General features: G+C 44.5%; 1 protein-coding gene, 1 long non-coding RNA gene and 1 other non-coding gene across 3 annotated transcripts in view; 2 read left to right on the top strand and 1 right to left on the bottom strand.

The window, feature by feature from the left end:
• Nucleotides 1-1,026: 1,026 nt before the first annotated feature.
• LOC115522626 lies at nucleotides 1,027-1,158 on the bottom strand. The gene has a single exon (XR_003971512.1). It is a non-coding gene; the product is annotated as a small nucleolar RNA SNORA70 (small nucleolar RNA).
• Nucleotides 1,159-8,846: 7,688 nt separating this feature from the next.
• Nucleotides 8,847-18,497, top strand: LOC115520707. Its single transcript, XR_003970848.1, has 3 exons — nucleotides 8,847-9,501; nucleotides 16,436-16,483; nucleotides 18,310-18,497. It is a non-coding gene; the product is annotated as an uncharacterized LOC115520707 (long non-coding RNA).
• Nucleotides 18,498-18,691: 194 nt separating this feature from the next.
• Nucleotides 18,692-22,617, top strand: part of SPEN (spen family transcriptional repressor) — a 91,433-nt gene continuing 87,507 nt past the window's right edge. Inside the window, 1 exon segment of the mRNA XM_030325301.1 lies at nucleotides 18,692-19,036. Coding sequence (XP_030181161.1) covers nucleotides 18,789-19,036 — 248 coding nt within the window. The 5' untranslated portion in view covers nucleotides 18,692-18,788.

Here is a 22,617-nt window from a genome sequence, read left to right on the forward strand (position 1 = left end):
TTTTAAAACGAAAAAAAAAAAGTCTCCGTAACAATGACCATGTTTCCACATTTACATAATGTTTCTCATTTAAGGAGTCAAAAAAAACCCAGTGAACTTTATCCTGACTCTCCTGAACATATACACCTTGGATTTGAATAGCATTTCTCAGACTACAAAGCACTTTTTTTTACATCCATTCTTTGTTTTACTGGATCTTCAAAACAACTCTGTTTTTGAAACTAACTCGGCGAATGTTTATTGAACAACTACTGTTTGCCAGACATTAGGTTAGTTTAGTGGCAAAGCCACACAAAGATCTTACCAAAAACGTTTAAGAGACATGACCAAGAATATAGGAAGTAAATTGAAACCTTTTGACTGGTGTGCTGTATCATTATTCTCATATTCAGTCGGGGAAAATGAAGCGTAGATAACTTCCTGGTCCTGACACTGTCTCTTAGTGTATCGTGGCATTTCTTGTATAGACTTGTTCAACCACATCTGTTTACCAGCATTTTACATCCATGTATTACAGCTTCTGGTCTCTCACTAGATGAACTATTTTTTTTTTAGATGAACTATTTCTATCAATTTATTATTTTTTTTAGATGAACTATTTCTATCTATCTATCAATTTATTATTTTTGGACAGGAAGGGACTAAGATTTATTGATGGGGCTGCCACAAGAGGGGGCATTGCCAAGGTTCTCCAGAGGGCAGGGCAAGCCATTTGTTCAGAGGGCCGCCACTGCAGCTGTATTTGACCCCACAGCCACCTGGGGAGCTTTTCAGCCACGGTGTCTTTAAATCCGTCCACATTAAACTCAGTAAAACCCCACTCCTTGAAGATGTGGATCTGCCAGCTGCCAGGGAACTTGAACTTGGCCCTGCTTAGACCTTGAATCATATGCTCCTTGTTCTGCAGCTTGGACATGATGACTGGGCCAGTGTGGACCCTGGTCACTGTGCCCTGAGGCTTTCCAAAGGTACCTGCGTACGTCTGGAGTCTAGATTGGAGATAGCCTGAGATCAGACATGAATGTCCACTGTCTCCAAGGTCCCTTAAGGCAAATCATACAAGCAACACTCTGCCCACACTACCAAAGAGGCGACTGTTTACAGCCTTGCACACTGGCCCCCATGGGGAAAGTGCATGTTCCGTTTAATTGGCTGAGACAGATGAACCATTTTATATTCCTATCCAAAGCCAGTTCCTTCCCGTATGCAGTCCTTCTCCCCTACTTAAGAATCTGCATCCGGTCAAACTCTCCTGCCCACATCAGTTATCCACCGTATAAGCAGTGGTATAAAAGAGTCTTGTAATTTCTTCCATCTTAAAAACAAGCAAACTTCCCTAGATCCCATTTTCCCCAGCCACTCATCCCTCACCAGCTACCTCTCCATTTTCTGCTCTCCTTTTACAGCCAACTCCTCCCATTCTCTAATTTAAATGTCAATCAAGTATTTACTGAACAAATGTAAGGATGGTTCACACAAAGATAAGGAAATTCAAATGTTCAGAAGACTTGTCACAAAAAACCCCAAAACTGGTTCTGTTTTTCTTCAAAAGGCAGAACTATAATCAATGGTTAGAAACATCCAGCATGGGGCGCCTGAGTGGCTTACTCCGATTAGCGTCTGACTCTTGATTTCGGCTCAGGTCCTGATCTCATGGTTCCTGAGTTTGAGCCCCGCATCGAGCTCTGTGCTGACAGTGCGGATCCTGTCTGGGATTCTCTCCCTCTCTATTCCTCTCCAGCTTGTGCTCTCTTTCTCTCTCTCTCTCAAAATAAATAAATAAAGTTAAAAAAAAATCCAGCATGATATCTGTACAAATAATTTCATTTTCTCCAATATAATAGATGCTATACTTTTAAAATTTATTTTTAGTTAATTTATTTTTTAATATGAAATTTATTGTCAAATTGGTTTCCATACAACACCCAGTGCTCATCCCAAAAGGTGCCCTCCTCAATACCCATCACCCACCCTCCCCTCCCTCCCACTCCCCCTCAACCCTCAGTTTGTTCTCAGTTTTTAAGAGTCTCTTGTGCTTTGGCTCTCTCCCTCTCTAACCTCTTTTTTTGTTTTTCTTCCCCTCCCCCCATGGACTTCTGTTAAGTTTCTCAGGATCCACATAAGAGTGAAAACATATGGTATCTGTCTTTCTCTGTAGGACTTATTTCACTTAGGATAACACTCTCCAGTTCCATCCACGTTGCTACAAAAGGCCATATTTCATTCTTTCTCATTGCCACATAGTATTCCACTGTGTATATGAACCACAATTTCTTTATCCATTCGTCAGTTGATGGACATTTAGGCTCTTTCCATAATTTGGCTATTGGTATACTTTTTTTAAAGTAAGAAAGTATATATGGGGCGCCTGGCTTCCTCAGTAGAGCATGCAACTCTTGATCTTGGGGTTGTGAGTTCAAGTCCCACATTGGGGCATAGAGCTTACTAAAAAATAAATAAGTGAATAAATGAATAAATAAATAAATAAGAAGAAAGGAGATATGTCTTTTAAAAAATGTAGTAGTCTTGGACCTCTCAAGGAAGTCAATTATTTATGACATATCCTCTGTGCCAGCAACTGATGCACTCATACCATTAGAAATAAATCTCAAGTCAACTAACTGGTTTGTAAAGGAAAAGACCATTTGTGCCTCAGCTATATTAAGTTCTACATCAGTGATTTTCAGGAGGTGTGAAAAAGTCCCACAAGGCAGATGTATCAGACTGGCCTAGGATTCTGATATTCTGATATTCTGATATTCTATTGTAGGGAGACGGTCTTCTTTGGCCCCCAAATGGATCACTACAGGGCAAATCAGGGTAACTGACGCAAGTGTTGTGTGGGCCAGGACAAGGGAAAAATGGTTTAAGACTGCATAAGCTAGCCGGTGCAATGTTTCATGAGTATTAGAAAATATAAATTCAGGGGCGCCTGGGTGGCTCAGTCGGTTAAGCGGCCGACTTCGGCTCAGGTCATGATCTCGCGGTCCGTGAGTTCGAGCCTCGTGTTGGGCTCTGAGCTGTCAGCACAGAGCCTGGAGCCTGTTTCAGATTCTGTCTCCCTCTCTCTGACCCTCCCCCATTCATGCTCTGTCTCTCTCTATCTCAAAAATAATAAACGTTAAAAAAAAATTAAAAAAAAAGAAAATAAAAATTCAATCATATAATATTCTAGGCTTCATCCAATTGATAAATGCTTCCAAATAAAGATGGTTTTCAAAGGTGACTATTCAGCATAAATGTTTTAGGCTAATATATACATAATATTTATATCTGTATTTTATACATGCTCCTATAAGAAATGACCAGGTAATATAATTGAAAATAAAAATTTTAACTTAACTATATTTATCAGTATGCAGGATTCTAACGGTGGAGCTCAAGCCCAGGATGATAAATACGTTTTCAAATAAAGCACATGGCCAATCTAGTTAACTGTCATTCACTGGCAATTGCTGTTACTCAAGCAGTCTCCAATATGACAGGTACAGGAAACCTGTTGAAAGGGCACTTAACTCTTAGGGCATTCCCATTCTTGTGATAGAGTCAGTTTGCCATCATTGGTCTAAGGCTTTTACAGGAAGTCCAACAAAAGCTGCAGAGTCATCAGGGATTATTGAGGTACACGCTTGAGAAACCAGGGCAAAGTCTGCTTGGCTGTATCTCTAAGCACTCCAGACTGCTGGTGAGCATTGATGGTTATATAAACTCCAGGAAAAGCTCTCTGCTAGATTCCTTGTCCTACTGACCAAATTCTTCCAAGTGTTGACCAAACTCCAAGTTGAGAATTTGCAGATTTTATAGGAAGTAGTTGTCTTTTCCAAAGAAAGTGTATACCGATCATGTCATTATGGGACAGAGGCAAAGCTAAAAGATCCAGGAACTTTCTGAAACTGAAGGTACTTTCAACCATCACCACCCCTGGCATCTTCCCCTCCAAATCCACCGTAGGACTTTTCCCAAAGTGATTCCAGACTCGCTAATTTTTTTCTTCAATCTAGTCCAGGCAGGCTCTTGCCCCACTACTCCACCAAAACTTCTCTTGTCAAGGTCGCCAAAGACCTCCACGGTGCTCCAACAGTCAATCCTGCCTCACCTTAACCTCACCACAGCATCCCACAACAGATCACTCTCTCCTTCAGTTTCTTCCTCTGACTTCCTGGACACTACCCTCTCTTGGTTTTTCTCCTCCCTAACTGGTTTGCTCCTTCTCAGTTGCTTTGCAAGTTACTGACTTCTGAGATCTCTTTCTTAAGCGTCAAAATGCCCCAGGGCTTTCCTGGTTCTCTTCTATAACTACACTTACTCCCTTGGTGATCTCATCCAGTTTCAGACTTTAAATTCCATTCATATGTTGACAACTCCCAACTCTCTCTCTCTCCCTCTCCCCTCCCCTCTCCTCTTTCCCACTCTCTCTCTCACACCGTCGCACAGACACAATATAGGTATGTATAATAGATCTCCTGAATAATATATAAATATATAGATCTTCAGAACTTCTTCCTGAACTCGAGACCCATATCCAGCCACCTACCTAATGTCTCCATCTAATAAATATCTCAAACTGAACAGATCTAAAACTGAGCTTTTCATATTCCTCTATAAAACAGTTCTAGCCAGTGTTCCCTATTTCAGTTGATTGCAACTCAATCTTCCTAGTTGCTCAGGTCAAAACCCTCAGGCTCCTCTTTTTATCAACTCTATGTTCAATCCATCAGCAAGGCCTCTGGGTTTACTTTCAAAATATATCCAGGATCCCTTAGCCACCGAAGCCACCCCCGTCTCTTAGATTACTGAAATAGCCCCGCGTGGGGTCCTGTTTCTATCCTTAGCCTCTATTCTCAATAGCTCTCAAAACCCAAGTCACCTATGCAACACCTCCATGCGGATTCAAAGCTAAAGTCCTCCCCCCGTGGCCTTCCAGGTTCTATAGACCTGCCCCTACTCCCCTAACCTCTGACCTCATCATCTCTTACACTCTCTCCATTGTTCATTCTGTTCCAGCCACAGTGATTTCCTTGCTAGATTTAGATGTGCCAGTCATGCTCCTACCTGAGGACCTTTGCACTTCCTGTTCCATCTCTGTGGAATCACCTCCCTAAATAGCCAGTTTGGTCCCTTAGTTTCTTCCAGTCTTTACTCGAGTATCTTCTTTTGTTTTTTAAAATTTTATTTGAGAGAAAGAGAGAGAGCACATGCGAGATGAGGAAGGGCCAGAAGGGGAGAGGGAGAGAGAGAGAGAGATCTTAAGCAGGCTCCATACTCAGTGTGGAGCCGGACATGGAGCTCGATCCCACGACCGTGGTGTCACGACCTGAGCTGAAGTCAAGAGTCAGACACTCAACCGAGCCACCCAGGCACCCTTCAAGTCCCTTCTTAATGAGGCCCACTCTGACCACCCCATCTCAATTGCAACACCCACTTCATTTATTATGTGTCTCTATAGTTTCACCCTAGCACTTACTGTTGCTATTATTTCCTGTAGATTAAATTTTTTTAAGGTTTATTTATTTTTGAGGAAGAGAGAGAGAGTGTGAGCAGGGAAGGGGCAGAGAGAGAGGGAGACACAGAATCTGAAGCAGGCTCCAGGCTCCAAACTGTCAGCACACAGCCCGATGCGAGGCTTGAACTCACGCACCGTGAGATCAGGACCTGAGCCAAGGTCGGAGGCCTAACCAACTGAGCAACCCAGGTGCCCCATTTTCCTGTGGATTATATTCATTGCCTCTTCTCCCCCTCCCACCATCCCCCCTGCACCCCCCTTCCCAAACCAGCTAAGCTTCATGAGAATAGCAATCTGATTGCTGTCTTCAGCATATATCCTAAGTACTTGGAATAGGATGTGGCACGAAGTTGATGCTCAAAACTTATCTGTTACATAAACAAAGTAATAAAGAGCTGACTTTCAGAACACTTTTTTTTTTTTTTTTTTTAGTGTTTATTTTTGAAAGAGAGAGAGCATGAGCAGGGGAGGGGCAGAGAGAGAGAAAGACACAGAATCCCAAGCAGGCTTCTGTGCTGACAGCTTGGAGGCTGACACAGGACTCAAACCCACAAACCGTGAGATCGTGACCTGAGCTGAAGTCGGACGCTCAACCGACTGAGCCACCCAGGCGCCCCCAGAAGTCTTTTTGATGTATTGTCTGTACAGGCCATCTAAACCATGATGCCAAAATGTTAAATCTACAGGTTTCATATAAACTGCACAATTACCAGGAATCTTGTACTCTGGCAAGACAAATGTTGGGTTGTTCCAGGGTCTTTTTTATTTTCATAGACGTGTTTCTATTTTCCTAAGAAACATACTGTTGGCCGCAAAGATTTGTTCTTTGAACTCCGGTACTTCTGAAGTGCTGAATTTCTGAGTTTTGCCTCAAAGGGGAAGACTATTCCAGCACGTGGGAGTGCTTCACTGCTGCCAAAATATTTTGAAGAACTTCCCATATTACTAAAGTCTCTAGAAGAGCTTATTTATCCTTACCAGGGAAAGGTTATTACTGTTATTGTTTTAAATTCCCTCCTATGCTAGAATTTGGCATGAAAACTGCCCTTTCCTGTAACAATGGCTAGAGATCTTCAGTGTTTCTATGTTGTTTAGAAAAGCTGCACACAATCTTCACCAAACATCAAAAAAATAAGCCCAAGGGCCTAGCACATACCACTTTGATTCTGCCCTGGCTGTCTATAAGAATCTTGGTTTAATTAAAGGTTCTGGTGAACATCCAATCTTTCTTCAGGGAACACAAAACAGTACAAATTAAGAAGCTCAGTTTAAAAAGAAAGAACTCTATAGGAACAATGGATTGGTGATCGTGGAATTCTCTAGTCCTGCGTGGTTTGACTAAATGAAACCAGTCCTAGGACGACATACAAAGCACTTTAACTCCAAGGGCAGGCAGATCATGAGATTGTTGTAATTCAGAATCTGCTTATTTGAACTTGGCTCTGCACATTTAAAGCCCACCTGTTTAATACTGTTTAGCCTTTTGGCATAGGAAGTTGGAACGTGTTTTTGACACCGACATTAGGATGGGAGAGAAGCTTCCTGAATTTCTGTTCAACTGTTTTGCAAATGTATGGCACTGGTCATAAGGGACAGGTGAACAGTGCTAAATAGCACCCACTCTAAAGAAAATACAAACTGCAAATATTTTGTACAGAAAGGGGGTGTGCTTTTCGTGTTAGGTGTAAGAGTTAAAGGTGGGAAATAACATGTTTTATAAATAAAAACAAATTGTAGGAATCAGAATTGTTAAAACAGATCCTTCTACAGCTCTACAAAGTGAAAGGACTGTGTAATCACTCTATAAATTTCAACTGCCTAGCTCTTAAAGGCATGTTTTGTCTGCCTTATTCTGTCCTAATTCCCAATAAAGCTAATAGTTTCATACTACTTAATTTTGGTTGTACAAACAAAAAGTGACAGTGTTTTAAAAACAATTTATTTCGTAAGTTCTCAACACACAAAAAACATATTGTGCTTTGCAGAATATTGAGATAGAGTATAAGAAATTAAAATTCCAGGCAGTGCTTTTAGTCATACTGAAATGGAGACAAAATTTGGGATCTAACAGCTACTCCTAAAATGTTTTTCATCTGGAAGCCATCAAATCCTGATCTGTTCCCTCAACGATAGTATATTTTTTTAACTTTCCATCCTATCATTATGCGTTTAACTCCCCTATTACTAAAACAGATAACCAGCCCCCCCCCCCCATTATACATAGTAAGGGGAGGGGGAATCAATCCTACTGTAGCTGTAACACCAAAAGACATGGGGACCTGAGCCAGAAAAGGCTGGCTCGCTTATGAATTCATGTTGCTGTGAAGAAAAACAAAACTGAAAAACAAAACAAAACACCCAAACCCATTAAACAAAAATACCTTGCACAAAAAGCAAAGACTGGAAGACAAATATAGAAGCATTACTCTTGAATTTCCTGGCTTTGTTGATTCCAGCCGCAAAGTGAACATTAAAATGCCAAGATTCACATTTTAATATTCCCTTGAAATCAGAAAAACAATAGCTCTTTCAGGATTCGAAATGACACTGGAAGGCTCGTAATATTTTATTGAGTCAATTTGCTATTTACATACTCGTAAGGGGCTTAAAAAAGAAGCGAAATGGAAGATGTTCTCAACAGACAGAAATAAAATATTCCAATCTATTGTTCCAGTTTATGGCTCAGATCGAAATAATGGGCCATAAAACCTATCAGAAACCAGTTGCGCAGTGCGTGCCTCGCGGCCGGCCAATGAACGGCAACGTCTCGGCTCTCCTCCCGCCGGCAGCACTTCAAAGACACTTTTCTTTCTTTAAAGAGCCCGACCTCTCGGTTACGCTAGCGCTCGGCACCTTTGTCAGGTCTCCCAGCTCGCGTGGCCCGGCACTCTTCTATTTGCGGGGCGCCACTACGGTTCAAGGCAGTGGCATCCAAACCGATCTGCTACCCCCACCGCACGAGGCTCCCAAAGCGCCTTCATTCTCAGGGTGAACCACGGCTTCCCACGGTGGTGTTCGGGGCACGGCCCAACAAAACGCACTCCCTTCACCGGGCGAGGGTAGGGGTGACGGGCCTCCCTTTGGAAGGGCTCAGAGGGCAGAGGGGACTTGGGACTGGACGCACGCCCCTCCTCGGCTAGGCGGGGGGGGGGGGGGGACACACACCCTGCGCCCGCAGCGCTGCGGCACGGCGGCGGAGCCCCAGCCCAGAGGCGAAGAACAAAGGGGACGCGCTCGCCTTCGCTGCTGGGGGCTGCCCGGGCGCCGTCGCCAGCCCCGCCCCCCGCCGGCCGCGGCGGCGCGCGCCCCTCCCCCGCCCCGCTGCCCCCTCGGCCCCGCGAAATGGCGGCGGCGCCACAAAATGGCAGCCGCGCCAAGTCCCGAGCCGGCGCCGACGGAGAAATAAAAGGCGCCGCGGGCCTCTCCCCGCTCCCCCCTCCTCCGCCCCCCGAGCGCGACAATGCCCGCCCGGGCTTCCTTGTGGTGGCGGTCGGGGGCGATCCTCCCTGGGCACTGGTACGCCTTCGCGCCCCACACTCCGGCGGCCGCTTCTCGACTCCGCAAACCAGGCGGCGCCTTTGTGCGTGTGCCGCCTTTGCGCTTCCAAACTTGCCCCACTGCTGGAGGCTCTCACTTAAGGGGCCAAAACCTGGAGAGAACTGAACGTCGCACAACAACCAGGCGACCCCTGCCCGCCCAAGACGCTCCTCGGGCTGGCGCGGGCAGGGAGCACCCCTTTCTAGTGTCTGCACGCCCGCAGCTTTAGCTCTTGGCCATCAAAGTGAAGACAGGAAGAGGGACCAAATGACACCCCCCCCCAAATGAGGGGGAGATTGAGGAAACAGGGGTTAAGGAGTTCCCGAACCAGCACTTCGGCAGCCGCGTAGAATCTCAATGCGGAGCCCACGCTCGAGACCCAGAGGAGAGCCACGGGCGCCCAAGAGTGCACGGGCAGCTCCAGAGGGCGGATGTCGGCTTGCGCCCCACGCAAACCTCCAGTGAGCGTTTTAGATTTTTCATCGCTCCCCCCTTGCCCTCTCCCTTCTCCCCGTGGTCAGGGGTCTCGGGGCTGGGCACAGGCAGAGGAAGGAGCGGCTGCTGCAGTCCCCAAGCTTTCCCCCCCCCCCCCGCCCCGTGGCGTGAGGGTCTTGGTGGCCTTGGGCTTTGCCTCGGCCATGACGTGATGGATGGAAGCTGGGCGGTGTCGGTGTGTTTTGGATGTTTCGCTTTCTTTCTCTCAAACGGTCGCTTCCCTGTGCTCCCCATCCCCCAGCTCCCCTTGGGCTCCGTCTTTCCAGAAACTTCTCAGGGAAACACCAAAAAGCCGCAGGCTCAGCCGCCGCCTCCCTCCCGGAGCATGCGCGCCGGATTGGGCGGCAAGTTCGGCGCGCGCGTGTGCAAGTGTGAGAGTGGGGCGTGCGCGCGCGCGTGCGGGGCGGGGCCGTTCGCTCTCACAATGAAGGGAACAGGTTTTCCTCCCCTCCCCCCCGCCCCCCCCCACGTTCCGTCGTTGCGCCAGCGCGTTGGGGCAACTCCCCTGGCCTTTGAGAGAAGGGGGGGGGAGGGGCAGGGCCGAAGCGCTCGCGTCGTTGCTCCGCGCGCCTGCGCAGCAGGTCGTCTCCGCCGAGCTGTGTTCTCCGCGCCGGTTGCGGTAGCGTCTTCGCTATGAAGTGCGTCTGAGCCACTCGGTTGCGTCCTACTCACTGTTTCCTCAGCTCCCACTCGGGGAAACTGTAGCGTCTTGAGGGGTTAACAATTCTGTTCGCGGCTTTCCCGGAGCTGAGCCTTCCCTTTGTGCCGAAGGGATGAGCTCGGACTGTGTCTGGTTGGTTCCCTTCCACGCCTGCCTGCGCCATGTTTGGTCCGGCTCCTGACCGGATTCGGTGCCTGCAAGTGTGGTGGAGCCTTTTCCAAACGGGGAGGGGGCGGGAACAGCCCTGGCCCAGGGACAAGGTGGTGGCCGCGCCGGCTTCCCTCAGGCGCTGCCTGCAGTTCTTGCTCACTAAACCAAAATAAAGGTGTCCTTTATTTGGAACGCCTCCCTCCGTCGCAGACGTAAGCCTTTGGTGGGGCTGGCCGCTAGGTTTGTGCTTGGTGTGTGGATGCGGACAAAGGGCCTGGGCGTACTGCTCGGTCTCTCTGGGCAGAATTGAGCTCGCCGAGTGGTAACCATAGTAACAGCTTTTAGTGTTTCTCAAGGTGCCTTTGGTTTTAGTTTTCTTTTCCTGTCCCCTTAGAAGTGTGGTGGAAGTTACTGCCAGGGTTGTGGGTTCTTAAAGTCCCCCCCCCCCCGCCCCCCAAGCTCTTTTATCTTGCCTTGTAATCCGCTCCCCATGCCAGCCCGTTTCTGAAATCCAGCAGGCTAAGTGAGGTTCCCTTGGCAGGGCATGGAGGTCTGCTGTCTCCAGTCCTGAGCTTTGTTTCCTTGCCCCCTTTTGAAGGACATTCGTTTCACTGGTGGAGTAATTGCCTTCCTATATTCGTTTAGCGTGTAACGTACCTTCAGATCCTGATAGATGTAAGGTTTAAAAGAGGGAGCTTGTTCGCGAGGAAGGCACCTTGGGGGCTCCTAGAGACAGACATTTTATGGTCGAGAGCCGCATTTTGGCTCTGAAGTTGTTGGGCAGTGCTAACTTGCCCGCAGGTGCGCGTGCACCATTGACCACGCAAAGTCCGAGGTCAGGTCAGGTCAAGGCTCTGGGCGGAGCCACGCAGTGGGTCCTAAGGAAGGAAGATCTTTCTTCCTGGTGGGAATTTTGAGTTGGTGCCACATTCCTAACAGAACTCTTAGTATATGAAAAGCTATCCAGAGGCTGCGTTGAGGCACTGGCAAGCAATAGAATTCTCCCCCTGCTAACAAGGCTGTAATTTGAAGCTTGGAAATGACCAGATTAACTGTCCTTTGAATTCGCAGAATTTCGGTTAGAGATTCTATCCTAACAAATTATGGTTAATGAGAGTCTTTGAAGTCAAAGTCCCTAAAGTAAGGGAAGTAAGGGCAACACCACTAAATAAGGGGAAGATTTTGTTTGTACGTTTTGTAATTAAACAATGTTTTTATTTTTTTTTTAAAGTAAACTCTATACCAACTTGGGCCTTGAACTCAAGACTCCAAGATCAAGGGTCGCATGCTCATGCTCTATCCACCGAACCAGCCAGGCACCCCCGATTTTTTTTAAAGCTTTTTTACATTTATTTGTACCTTTTATAATTTTAAATAGGCATAAAAACAAAGTTCTTATTGGGGTCTAATAATTAGGATCTCTGGAAACTGATCCTGAGGGGAACGATATATATACTTAAGTTGAAAATTGTGAAAGACAAGAGTACCCCGTTTTGAAGCCACTTTCGAGTGAATTTAAGGGAAAGGTTTATGCTTGGGTGTGTGTTTATATCATCTTGTGTGGTGGGGAAAACATAGACCCCTTTTAGTAGTTCATCCCACCCTGCCCCTCTGCCAGCTAACTACAGTATACAGTGAAGTCTTTAGTTCTGACTCTTAATGATTCTGTTTTCTTAGAGAAACCATTTTAATGACCATTTTAATCAAGCATCCTTTAAGAGTTATCCTGAGGCATTCTCTTTTCAGCCAAAGTATTTACCAAAAAGAAGCGTAAGAAGTGGCTTCCATGACTCTTGTAGTATATGGCGTGAAAAAAATTCAATGAGTGCCTCCATCAAAATACTGAAATTTAATTTTTTAAAGCCTGAAAAATAATTCCAGTATTTAATTCAGAAAGGCATCATGTCCTACCTTGTCTTTAAATAGTGTGGTTTTATCTTAAGCCAAAAGGTTTCTAATGTCGAATTATATAAATTAGCAATCATTACCCTCCTGACGAGTAATGCAAAATATTCGAGGCAGTGATGTGATTTAAAGAGGCATTATTATCAAACAATAATAATTGAATTGAAATGGAAACAGTTTTCAAAACATTTTGAATGAGTACATAAATAATTTTTTGTCTAAATTTTCTACTTCAAACTAGAGCAGGGAAGCTTAAATCCCCTGAGTCTGCTGAAAATTTCAAAACCTATATAACAAGTTACTAAACACATTTTATTTGGTATTACTGTTTTTGAGATTCCATCAACTATACTTTGATAGTAGTCTTTGAATTAATCAGTAGCCTTGATTTGCATGATTGTATTCTGCTGACTTTCTGATGTTTAAAAGTTACAATCTGCAATACATGAGGTGTTTTGATTAAAGTATAGCACTTCTAGTGAAGAGGGTTAGTCTTTTCTCCCATGAGGATTAGCAGCAGGGGTTTAAAAGGTTGAATGAAATCTCTGAATTAACATAGTGAATAACATTTTGTTCACATGGGATCTGTTAAATATGTTAATTTAGTAGAGTCCAGCATCAACATTTCAGAGAAACCCTTAACTGAAGTAACCCAGATGCTGACTTCGAAAAGTCATTTTATTACAGCTTTTTCTAATTATAAAAGCAGTATATGTTAACTGAAGAAGGTGTAGAAGAAATTTTAAGAAAATATAGATGAAAAAAACTTCTTAAAAATTTAAATTTCAGGTGAGGTGGGTGAGGGGATGGATGAAATAGGTGAAGGGGATTAAGTGCTTGTCATCATGAGCACTCAGTATAGAATTGCTGAATCACTGTATTATACACCTGAAACTAACACTGGCTGTTAACTTTAGTAGAATTAAAATTAAAAAAAAAAAAATTCTACCACATAGGCACAGCTGTGATTAATATATTTGAAAATATCCTCCCAGTCCATTTTTTCCAATGCCATAAATGTTAATAAATCGTGTTCGTAATTGTAAATATTAGGTACATTAGCAGTATTTCCTCATAGAGGGAAAAAAGTTACTTTCAGCAACTTGCCTGGGAAATGGCAGAAACATACGAATTGATTTTTTATAAGAAAATATCAGCCATTACATTCGTTTCTGGAAAACTAAAAACGTGGGATAAATATTTAGCTTTCTTGGAGGGTTGAACAGGAAAATAGATGATGAAATGTTAGCCTGCTGAAAGAATGATTTAGAGAGCTAGCTGGCTAATGTTCAATTGATGGAAGTTCTGATAATTTATGTATATATAATTCCACCAGAGTGAGCCTGCTATATCAAAATAAGTCTGTTAATGGACAAGTCTGCCTTTCACCAGTTGACTCTCAGAACTAGCAATATGTCAAACACTCTTTGAGAATAATATAGCAGTGTTGTCTGTTTCATTTCTACTGTTTGGAAAACTGTTTCTAATAATAGAAGGAATTTGTATTGTCAAATAGGCTTTGATCATTTAGAGCCCGTTAAGGTATTTTTACATGATGCCTTTAGAAACAAGCGCTTGTATCTTAAGTATATGTGTTGTCATGAAACAGTTTAGTTTTAATTGCTTGGGACTAGATTTGTAACCAAATCTTGTTAAATATCTGGTAACGATTCTGTCCTCCTGCTCAAATGTTGATATTAATTTATCTGCTCTATTGGCTGGGTAGCATTCAAAGCCCGAGTTTGAGGCTCAGATGCTTTCTCCAACTGGGCTTCCATTATGCATGACTGAACTCTTTGAGCACATCTAGCATGTTAAATACGGGAGCTCCTCACAGTGTGAAAGTAAGACCTGATTAAAAACATCTATTTTAATTTCCCTTTGCAAATGGCTCTGCTTTAATGTTACCTTTCTGAATTATCTGTAATACTTAAATGAGGATATTCACTTCACTATCCACTTATCATAGATGAAAGGAGAGATCGCAACCTACTTTTGATCTTTTTCAGTGAGCATCAGTTATTGTTAAATAATTTAAAAACTAGAATAACAGAGTGCGTTGCCTTGCTATTGAAAACATACAAAGATAAGTGCTTATGAAGAAATTCTGCTTTTGTAAATATTTTGTAACAAGGACAGATACAGAGAAAAGCTTTCTCAGTGTTTCCTGATACATTGCCAATAAAAATGAAGGCACTGAAAAAAATCAAATACTTGATTTGGGGCTGTGCAAAGGGCATGCGCTTACCAGTTTTGTTGTTATTAGGAGATTTGCAGTAGAAAAAGTCAGCGAAAACCCACAAAAACCAGAAACTGCGCACTTAATATGCAATTAGTGCATTTTGATTTGACTATAGGACTTGGCTATAACTGTGAAAATTGGTAATAGTATGTTCTTTCAACTGATGCTTATTTTTTTTTATTAAAAAGTTTTTTTCTTAATGTTTGTTTATTTTTGAGAGAGACAGAGACAGAATGTGAGTGGGTTAGGAGCAGAAAGAGAGGGAGACACAGAAGCAGAAGCAGGCTCCAGGCTCTTGAGGTGTCAGTACAGAGCCCGACGCGGGGCTCGAACTCACGAGCCGTGAGATCATGACCTGAGCCAAAGTCGGACGCTCAACCGACTGAGCCACCCAGGCGCCCCAACTGATGCTTATTTTTGATGTAAATATGAAGTTAGTGGTCAACTTATTAGTATTTGTGATATTTTTATGGTGTGTTTTCTTCCAATTCTTTTACATATGTTATCTTCTTTGATACTTCTAGCAACCATTTTTGGTAGAGAAAGCATATTTTTTATCTTCATTTTGCAGATAAGGATATTGAGACTTTGAGGATTTAATTGATTTGCCTAGTCATATAGCCAGTGACAAAATTGGAACTGGAATTTTTAACTCTTAATCCAAGGGTTATTCCATTATACATTAAGGTCTCTCATTCATACATCATGTTTTTTTCTTCAGTGTTTTTCAATTCATGGTCAAGCAGCGTTGTTATGCTGAAAGAATCAGTAAGGAATATGGGCAATATTTTTAACCTGCAACTATTAACTTTAACAAAGATGGACAGACTTCCTACCTAAATTGCTATATGTATGTATATACACTATATATATAGTATATATATATACACACACACACATACACTATATGCATATATACTATATATATACTATGTATATATACAACATATATAAATACTACATATATATACTATATATACACATATATAGTGTGTGTGTGTGTGTATATATATATATATATATATATATATATATATTTTGGCATCAAAGGAGCACATTAAGAATTTGAACAGATAAGGGGCACCTGGGTGGCGCAGTCGGTTAAGCGTCTGACTTCAGCCAGGTCACGATCTCGAGGTCGTGAGTTCGAGCCCCGCGTCGGGCTCTGGGCTGATGGCTCAGAGCCTGGAGCCTGTTTCCGATTCTGTGTCTCCCTCTCTCTCTGCCCCTCCCCCGTTCCTGCTCTGTCTCTCTCTGTCCCCAAAAAAATAAATAAACGTTGAAAAAAAAATTAAAAAGAATTTGAACAGATAAGAATTGAAATTTGTTTATTCATTAAATAATCTATATATCTATTTAGTTGATGTATGTTGACATTTTATAACTGAATTCTCTTTTAGAAATACACATCAGATTTTTAAAAGCCCAGGAAACTAACATGAATACTTCGGTTGCTATTTTTTGGTGCCCGACAGGTATTCTGACTAACACTTCAAGAGATCCTGAGTATCAGGTGGTATCAAATGACATTTGATGGGATTTTGCTATAGCCTTAATCTGTTAGAGAGAGACTGTTTCTCAGTTTGGTAAATCTCTGGCAAACGAGAACTGATACTGTCTTAATTTGACATTTGTACCTAATCTTTTTGACAGTCTGTGATCTGTAAAGGTCTTTGGGAGAATTTAATTCAATTTTGCTTAACAATTTGCGTTATGTTAAAAAAAATTTTAGTTGGTAAACATGTGCTTTAATTTTCACTTAATGTCCCGTAATTATTGTGCTGTGCAGAAAGTAGTATAAAACATCTTAACTGGTTCTTATTTTGTTTTAGTTTATCCTTTTATTGTTCTGTGGGAGTCCTAGATGGATACCATATTTAATAATTACTCTAATTAGTCTCTCCTGATTTTGCATCTAAAAGCCCCCCCCCTTTTTTTTCAGCCCTTGAATTTTTCTTCAGCATGATTTTAACTGAAGTCTGCATTCAAGGTGAGATATCCCCTTCTCTAAGTGCAAGACCCTATTTTCTGAATCCTCGTCTTTGTTAGTTGCCCCTCTTAATGCAGTTGAGCTGAATCTCTTCTGTTCTTCATGGTGACACTTTGGTCTTTTCCAAGAGGTTTCAGCTAATTCATAGCCTATCAGGTTTTAAATAAATCATTTACATCATATTTTAAAATGTGTTTCAAATTGTGGTTGCTTATATTGAAATTCATGCTTCATGGAAACATGCATTTTAGTTCAACGCTAACTGCATCTGTATATACAGGGCTATATAGTTCAGGGGTTTAGGTTAATAGAGTGCTGGCCTGACACTCCTTATGTGATAGTTGATGTGACAGAGAAATGGCCAAATGTAAATGACTTATCCTACATCTGAATGTGGTTTGATGTGCTTTTACTGAGAAATCAATTCCAGAATATTTTCAAGAACACACATTTCCATTTCATTTAATGACTGATTTGCATGAAGACAAGACGAACCTCTGGGGTGGCACTAATACCTTAACTAAATTATGAATGAGTGCCACTATTAGGGTAGGGCTTTCTGTTTCTAACTCTTTGCCACCACCTCTTTCTGTTTCTGACTTACTGAAGTTCCCAAACAGTAAAAAAAAAAAAAAAAAAAAAAAAAAAAAAAAAAAGTTGAAATAGAAAACGTGTAACATAAGCTAGGAAAATAGCATAAAAACTAGTTAAATTACCTTAGAATCTAGAAGTTTGAGAAGTAACTTGTCAAAATTCCAAAAATCATTTCAAATGGATGGTAAAGTTAGCTCCTGAGCTAGCACATCTTGTACTGTAATTGTTGCAACTGTTAAAGTGGGGGCTTGCTTAGACTTTTGAACGTCCTAAAAAGAGGGGAGATTATCTCAATTCATCAGACCTGCTGAGATCAAGGTTATTTATTTAGTATAGACCATTATTAAACCAAATACAAGACAGTTGATGTGACTCTAAGTCTGACAATCATTAAGAAACTTACGTTAGACTATGTGGCAAACAACAACAAACTACTTGGGAGCATTACTGTCTGTGGGAACGAAAGAAACTAATTATGCACAGGTGATCCGGGTATTAGTGCCATTGATTATGGTGACCATATTTTTCAATTCAAAACAGCATAGTTTGGTGGTAAGTTGGCTCCTATTTAAGGAGACAGTGAATGAGACCAAATATTTACAATCTGGTATGTACTTGAAGCTCCACGCCTTTGATACGTTATTTTTGTAGATAAAAAATGGAAAAGAAAATTTAAACAATTCCATTTTTCTGGACTCAGTACAATTGCCTTAATTTTGTGGGTTTTCTCCAGGGTTTGCAAACTGGTCTTGATATAAAAGTTCTACTGTGGTCTTTAAAGGCCTTTAGGCCTGGAAAGGCCAGAGGTCTGATCCGTTTCTATGCTTAAATGTTAAATTACAGTAAATCTCTATATGAATCCTTTATACAATATTAGATACGTAGCCTTCTCATTTCAGTTCTATTCCTGGTATCCTGTAACGATCAGCTAGGATAGCTTGCAAAAGGTTTCGCAATCTTATATAAAATAAAGTTGCTTAACGTTACAAGCTAATGATTCTTGAGAGGAATGGGTTTTTGAAGCTGTCACTGCTTCACTGGGCAGAGAGAAGGGCGGCCCTGTTCTGACACTTTCCCAAGCAGGCGGGGATCCAACTGCCCGGAAACCGCCAGCTCCTGGCCGAAGGGTGAGCAGGGGAAGAAGTCTTGGCTTCTCCTAGGAGGGGCACTGGCAGCCGCTTTGACACGCAGCCCTATCAAACCAACCCCCTTTCTCTCTCTTCTTCCTCCAGACCGGCGCCTGGAACCCCTGCTCGAGGGGCTGGAGGCCGTCTCTGCCCCGCACGCGCAGAGCCCCAAGCCTGACTGAGCGCCCGCCCCGCGGCCGGCTCCTCGCGCGACTGCGCGCCTGCGCACCGGGACCCGGCGCGCGAGCGTTCCTTCCCGACCCCGTGTCCCTCCCTCCCCCGCGCGCCTGCGCGCCGGCTGGGAGGAACTCGGGCGCCTCGGCCTCGGCGGGAGGGCGGACGCGCGCGCGCCCGCGGCGAGGGAGGCGGGACGCGCGCGCCGGTGGAAGCGTCCGGCTGCCACAGCGCCAGCTTCGTCGTAGTCGCTGCCGCCCGGGTCCCGCTCGCCCCTCCTCCCCGCTCCCCCGCCCGCCGCCGCCGCCGCCCGGGCGCATGCGCCGCCGGAGCGCGAGGGTCGGCTTCGGGTGTGTGGTGGCGGCAGAGCGGAGCTGCGAGGCCCGAGAGTCAGAACCTGGGGGAGAGGGATGGTCTCCTGCACGGGGGGGAGCCGGAGGAGCCGCCGCCGCTGCCGACGCCACCGCCGCAGCCGCCGCCGCCGCCGCCCCGGCGCCCGCCTCCCGGCGCTGACGGGCTCGTACGAAGCCGGCGAGGGAGAACCCGCACCAGCGGTCGCCGGCACACCGCCCAGCATGGTCCGGGAAACCAGGCACCTCTGGGTGGGCAACTTACCGGAGAATGTGCGGGAAGAGAAGATCATCGAGCATTTCAAACGGTGAGTGACACGCGGCCCGGGGCCGCGCTTTCTCCTCAGGCGCTGCTTGCCCGTCCGGCCCGTTGCCGGCCCCTCCCCGTGGTGCGCGGAACTGCTGAGGGACCCGGGCCAGACCCACGGACGGGTGCGAGGAGCGCGCGGCTGGCTGGTCGCCGCTCGGCCCGCGTCGCGGCGTTGGGCCTCGCCTCGGCGGCGCGGCCCCATTGCCGCCCTCTCCTTACCTAGCCAGGAGGAGGCTGTCGCCCGGCCTCCCCGGAGCCGGCGCCGGGCGGCGGTGGGGTCGCATCCTTGCGCGCCGCCGCCCCGGACCCCTGCCTACTAGGGACCCCCACCCCGGCGCGGCCAACGCCGGAGTCCCGCAGCAGCTCCCGCTCCTCGCCTTGCGGACTGACGGAAATGTCTGACCTACAGAGGGGTTTGTGTGAGAGGAGAGGTTTGACCCAGGCAGAAGTCTTGGTAGGTGGTGTAGGTGCATCTCAGAATTGGGAGACACTACGAGGTTCCAGGCACCTCTCACCAAGGACTTACAGATCTAGAAACTAAAGGGAAATAGCAAGCGCACATTTTTTCTTTTCTGTGTATTGGGTTTTTTTTTTTTTTTTTTTTTCTTTTTTTTTCTTTTTGCGGGGTTGGCTAGAGAGGATGGTGTCTGAAAATAAGTTGGTGCGCCTGTTTTGGCTCCTTCTCCTTCCTGGCCGCTTTCAGCCGTCTGGGGTCCCTGGGCGAGGAGGACGGTGGGGACCGAGGGCTTGCCGGGGAAGGCCCACCTCAGGTAGGACGGTACCCAGTTCGCGTCGGAGCCCGAAAGCCTCAGGCTCTCTGCCTCCGGGGCCGCGCCGGGTTAGCGCGTAGGGGCCGCCTGTAAAAGAGATTCCCTCCCACCCAGAGTTCTTTACTCGGTGGTTAGGAAAAAGCAAGTCTTTAAGATTAGAACACGTAGCTGCTTTTTTAAACTTCCCAGAATGTGTTTGTGTGTGAAATATAGGAATCTGTGTTGTTTTGATCCATCTTTCCTCTACAGTAGTATTTAGGCGCTTGCTTTCTTTGTGAAACATACGTGTACCGTAACGGATAGAGTCCTCGGCATCAAACGCTGGAAGTGACGGTTTACTTAGGCTTGGTGCAAAATGAGAAGGACTGTAGCAAATCTGTGATTGCCTTTGAAAATTACTGTATTTTCCGATATTCAAAATCCTCAAAGATTTAAGTTTGGTTTCCTCTTAATTCTCCTTACTATCTAGTGAGTGAAGGAAATTATGGAGCGCCCTTATTAGTGAGTCACCATGGGAAAAATAGATTGCGTCGCTTGCTCTGGAGCTGCTTGGATAAGGAAATGGAAGCAGAGGCAGCAGCGCTCCACTCTGTCTTTTAAATGGAGGATCATTGATTCTGTTGGTGGTTGCTGTTACTGGGGTATTAAATCTTCACCGCTGGAGCGCGCGTCTGCGCGTGTCCGCGTGTGAAAAGGAGCCGGCAATAGTGAGGCCATTCATAACCTGCTAGCGCTGTCCTAGGCAGGGCTGGGGGAGGCGCGCTTCCAGGGACTCTCCCGGTGTTTACTACGTTGTGCTGAGAAACCAGGCAGGGCGAGGCAGGGAGCAAAAACTCACCTCTGTCCATTGTGATAAAGGGGATCGAGACCTTGGGCTCAGTTGGGAGGCAGATGGGAACTTTCTCTCCCTGGCGCTGCTCCACCCATTACCCCCACCCACAGCCCCAGTATCTTCACTGCTTTAGTGGGAAAATCTTGGAGGTGCAGATTATTGGAGTGGAAGAACCACTTAGATGTGGTCGCTTTTAACCCCTGGTGGACTTGTCTTTGGGTCTCTGCCTGGGAAATTCGTCTGTACCGACGTGCAAACACGTGCATTGCAGCATTCGCTTTGCTCCTCAGTGTTCTGTGGCCAGACGTGTCATTTCGCGTTATGCACATTCCAGAGACATTGCATGCCTCTTGCAGGGAGTTTGACTCCTCTCAAGATGAGGGGTTAGGGAAAGGAAAGAGGAAATCGTGCAGGGGAGTTTGGGGAGGTTTTTAAGTGGTTGGTGCTGCGGTCCGGCTTGTGTGAATGACTTTCTAAAATGGCGGCCAGGACCCACTTTATGTGGGAATCAGCCGAGCAGATCTCAGAATGCACCGAGGGAGGAGGGGGCGGAGGATGCGAGCTGCCTTCGAAAGCCGAGGTCTGGAGGAACGTTACTGTATTAAAGAGGGCTTAGCCGGCACAGTGCTCGCGACTGCGTTTAAAGGAGTATCTCACCTATTGCAGAGCAAAAGCAGATGCTGCTGATAAAAGCAGATTATTTTAAAACTAAGCAGACCGTGTGTCCACCAAACTCCATTATTTTAAAAGCGATATTTAAAACTTTAAACAAACGTTCTTCTTTAAATAGGCATTGCATTCTTATGGGTTTAAAAGACTAAAAGATTATAGAGAAAAATTTCCCCTTCACCCCTGACCTCGGGATTCCCAGTTCCCATTCTCCCACTTCCTACTGACAGGTAATCTCCATTTTTGGTTTCTTGTTTATTCTTAAACATGTACAAGAAATGTTTTTGCTTCTCCAGCTGTGGAGCTAAATGGACCCTGTTTGGAGGAATTCAAAGCGTTTTATCCCTGTTGTAAAAAATGTTTTGTAAAATGTGTGATTGCTACCGGGAGGAAATGAAATTTGAGTAATTTAAGTAAAAGGGATAAAAAGGTAGTTGTACCAGAATGACAGCTCTGCAAGGAAATTTAAGGATACTCACTTCTGGTGTTTCTAGAAATCAAAATGCGAGAAACCCTACAATGCCTTTTACTAGCCTTTTCCCTTTCCCTAGCTAATTACATTAACTGATAAGTGTTTTACAGGATTAAGAGGTGTATACTGGGAATACATTATATAAAACGTTTTCAAAATGATTATTCTTGTAACACTGATTAGCTTTTGTAGTAATTTTTTTTTTTTTTTTTTTTTTTTTTAAGATTAAGCCAGTTAGTTTAGGGAGCTGGCAGTTAGAGGTACTTGTGGGGGGGGGTGGGGAAGGGTCAGAACCAAAAATTTTTTTTTTATTATTACATTTCGATCAGTGTTTTTGGTGAAAAATAGATTGAGAGAAGGATGCTGATCTGGCTTTTTTTCTTCCATACTAAAGAATGACCAAATCTTTAAAGTGTAATCAGGGCATTTTCAAAATTGGCTTTACCCTCTTGCAATAAGAACACATTTGTTGTGTTCATTATCTTTACAGCTTTTAATATGCTGGTTGAAAAAAATTAAATGAGGACTATTTCTGAATCAGATTTTAGTTAACAAAGATCTATTGCAGGGACTGAATTTGCACAATAGAGAAAGTCCTTTCTTTTGTATGTTAGCTGGGTGGAAGGGGGGAAGGGAGGAGTTACACAACAATTGGTTGCTGTCTTTTAGTTGTAAGAGAGGTGTATGCAAAGATGATTCCCTGAATTAGAATGAACAAACGAATAGAGCCCTTTAAAGAATCTAAAATTCTTTATATCTTATTTGTAGATAATAAGTAAATTGTATATTCAGGTTCTTCCCATGTCCAGTTACTGAGAATACGTTAAAGATTGTGC

This window comes from Lynx canadensis, chromosome C1 (genome assembly GCF_007474595.2).
Source record: "Lynx canadensis isolate LIC74 chromosome C1, mLynCan4.pri.v2, whole genome shotgun sequence".
NCBI classification, from domain to species: Eukaryota; Metazoa; Chordata; class Mammalia; order Carnivora; family Felidae; genus Lynx; species Lynx canadensis.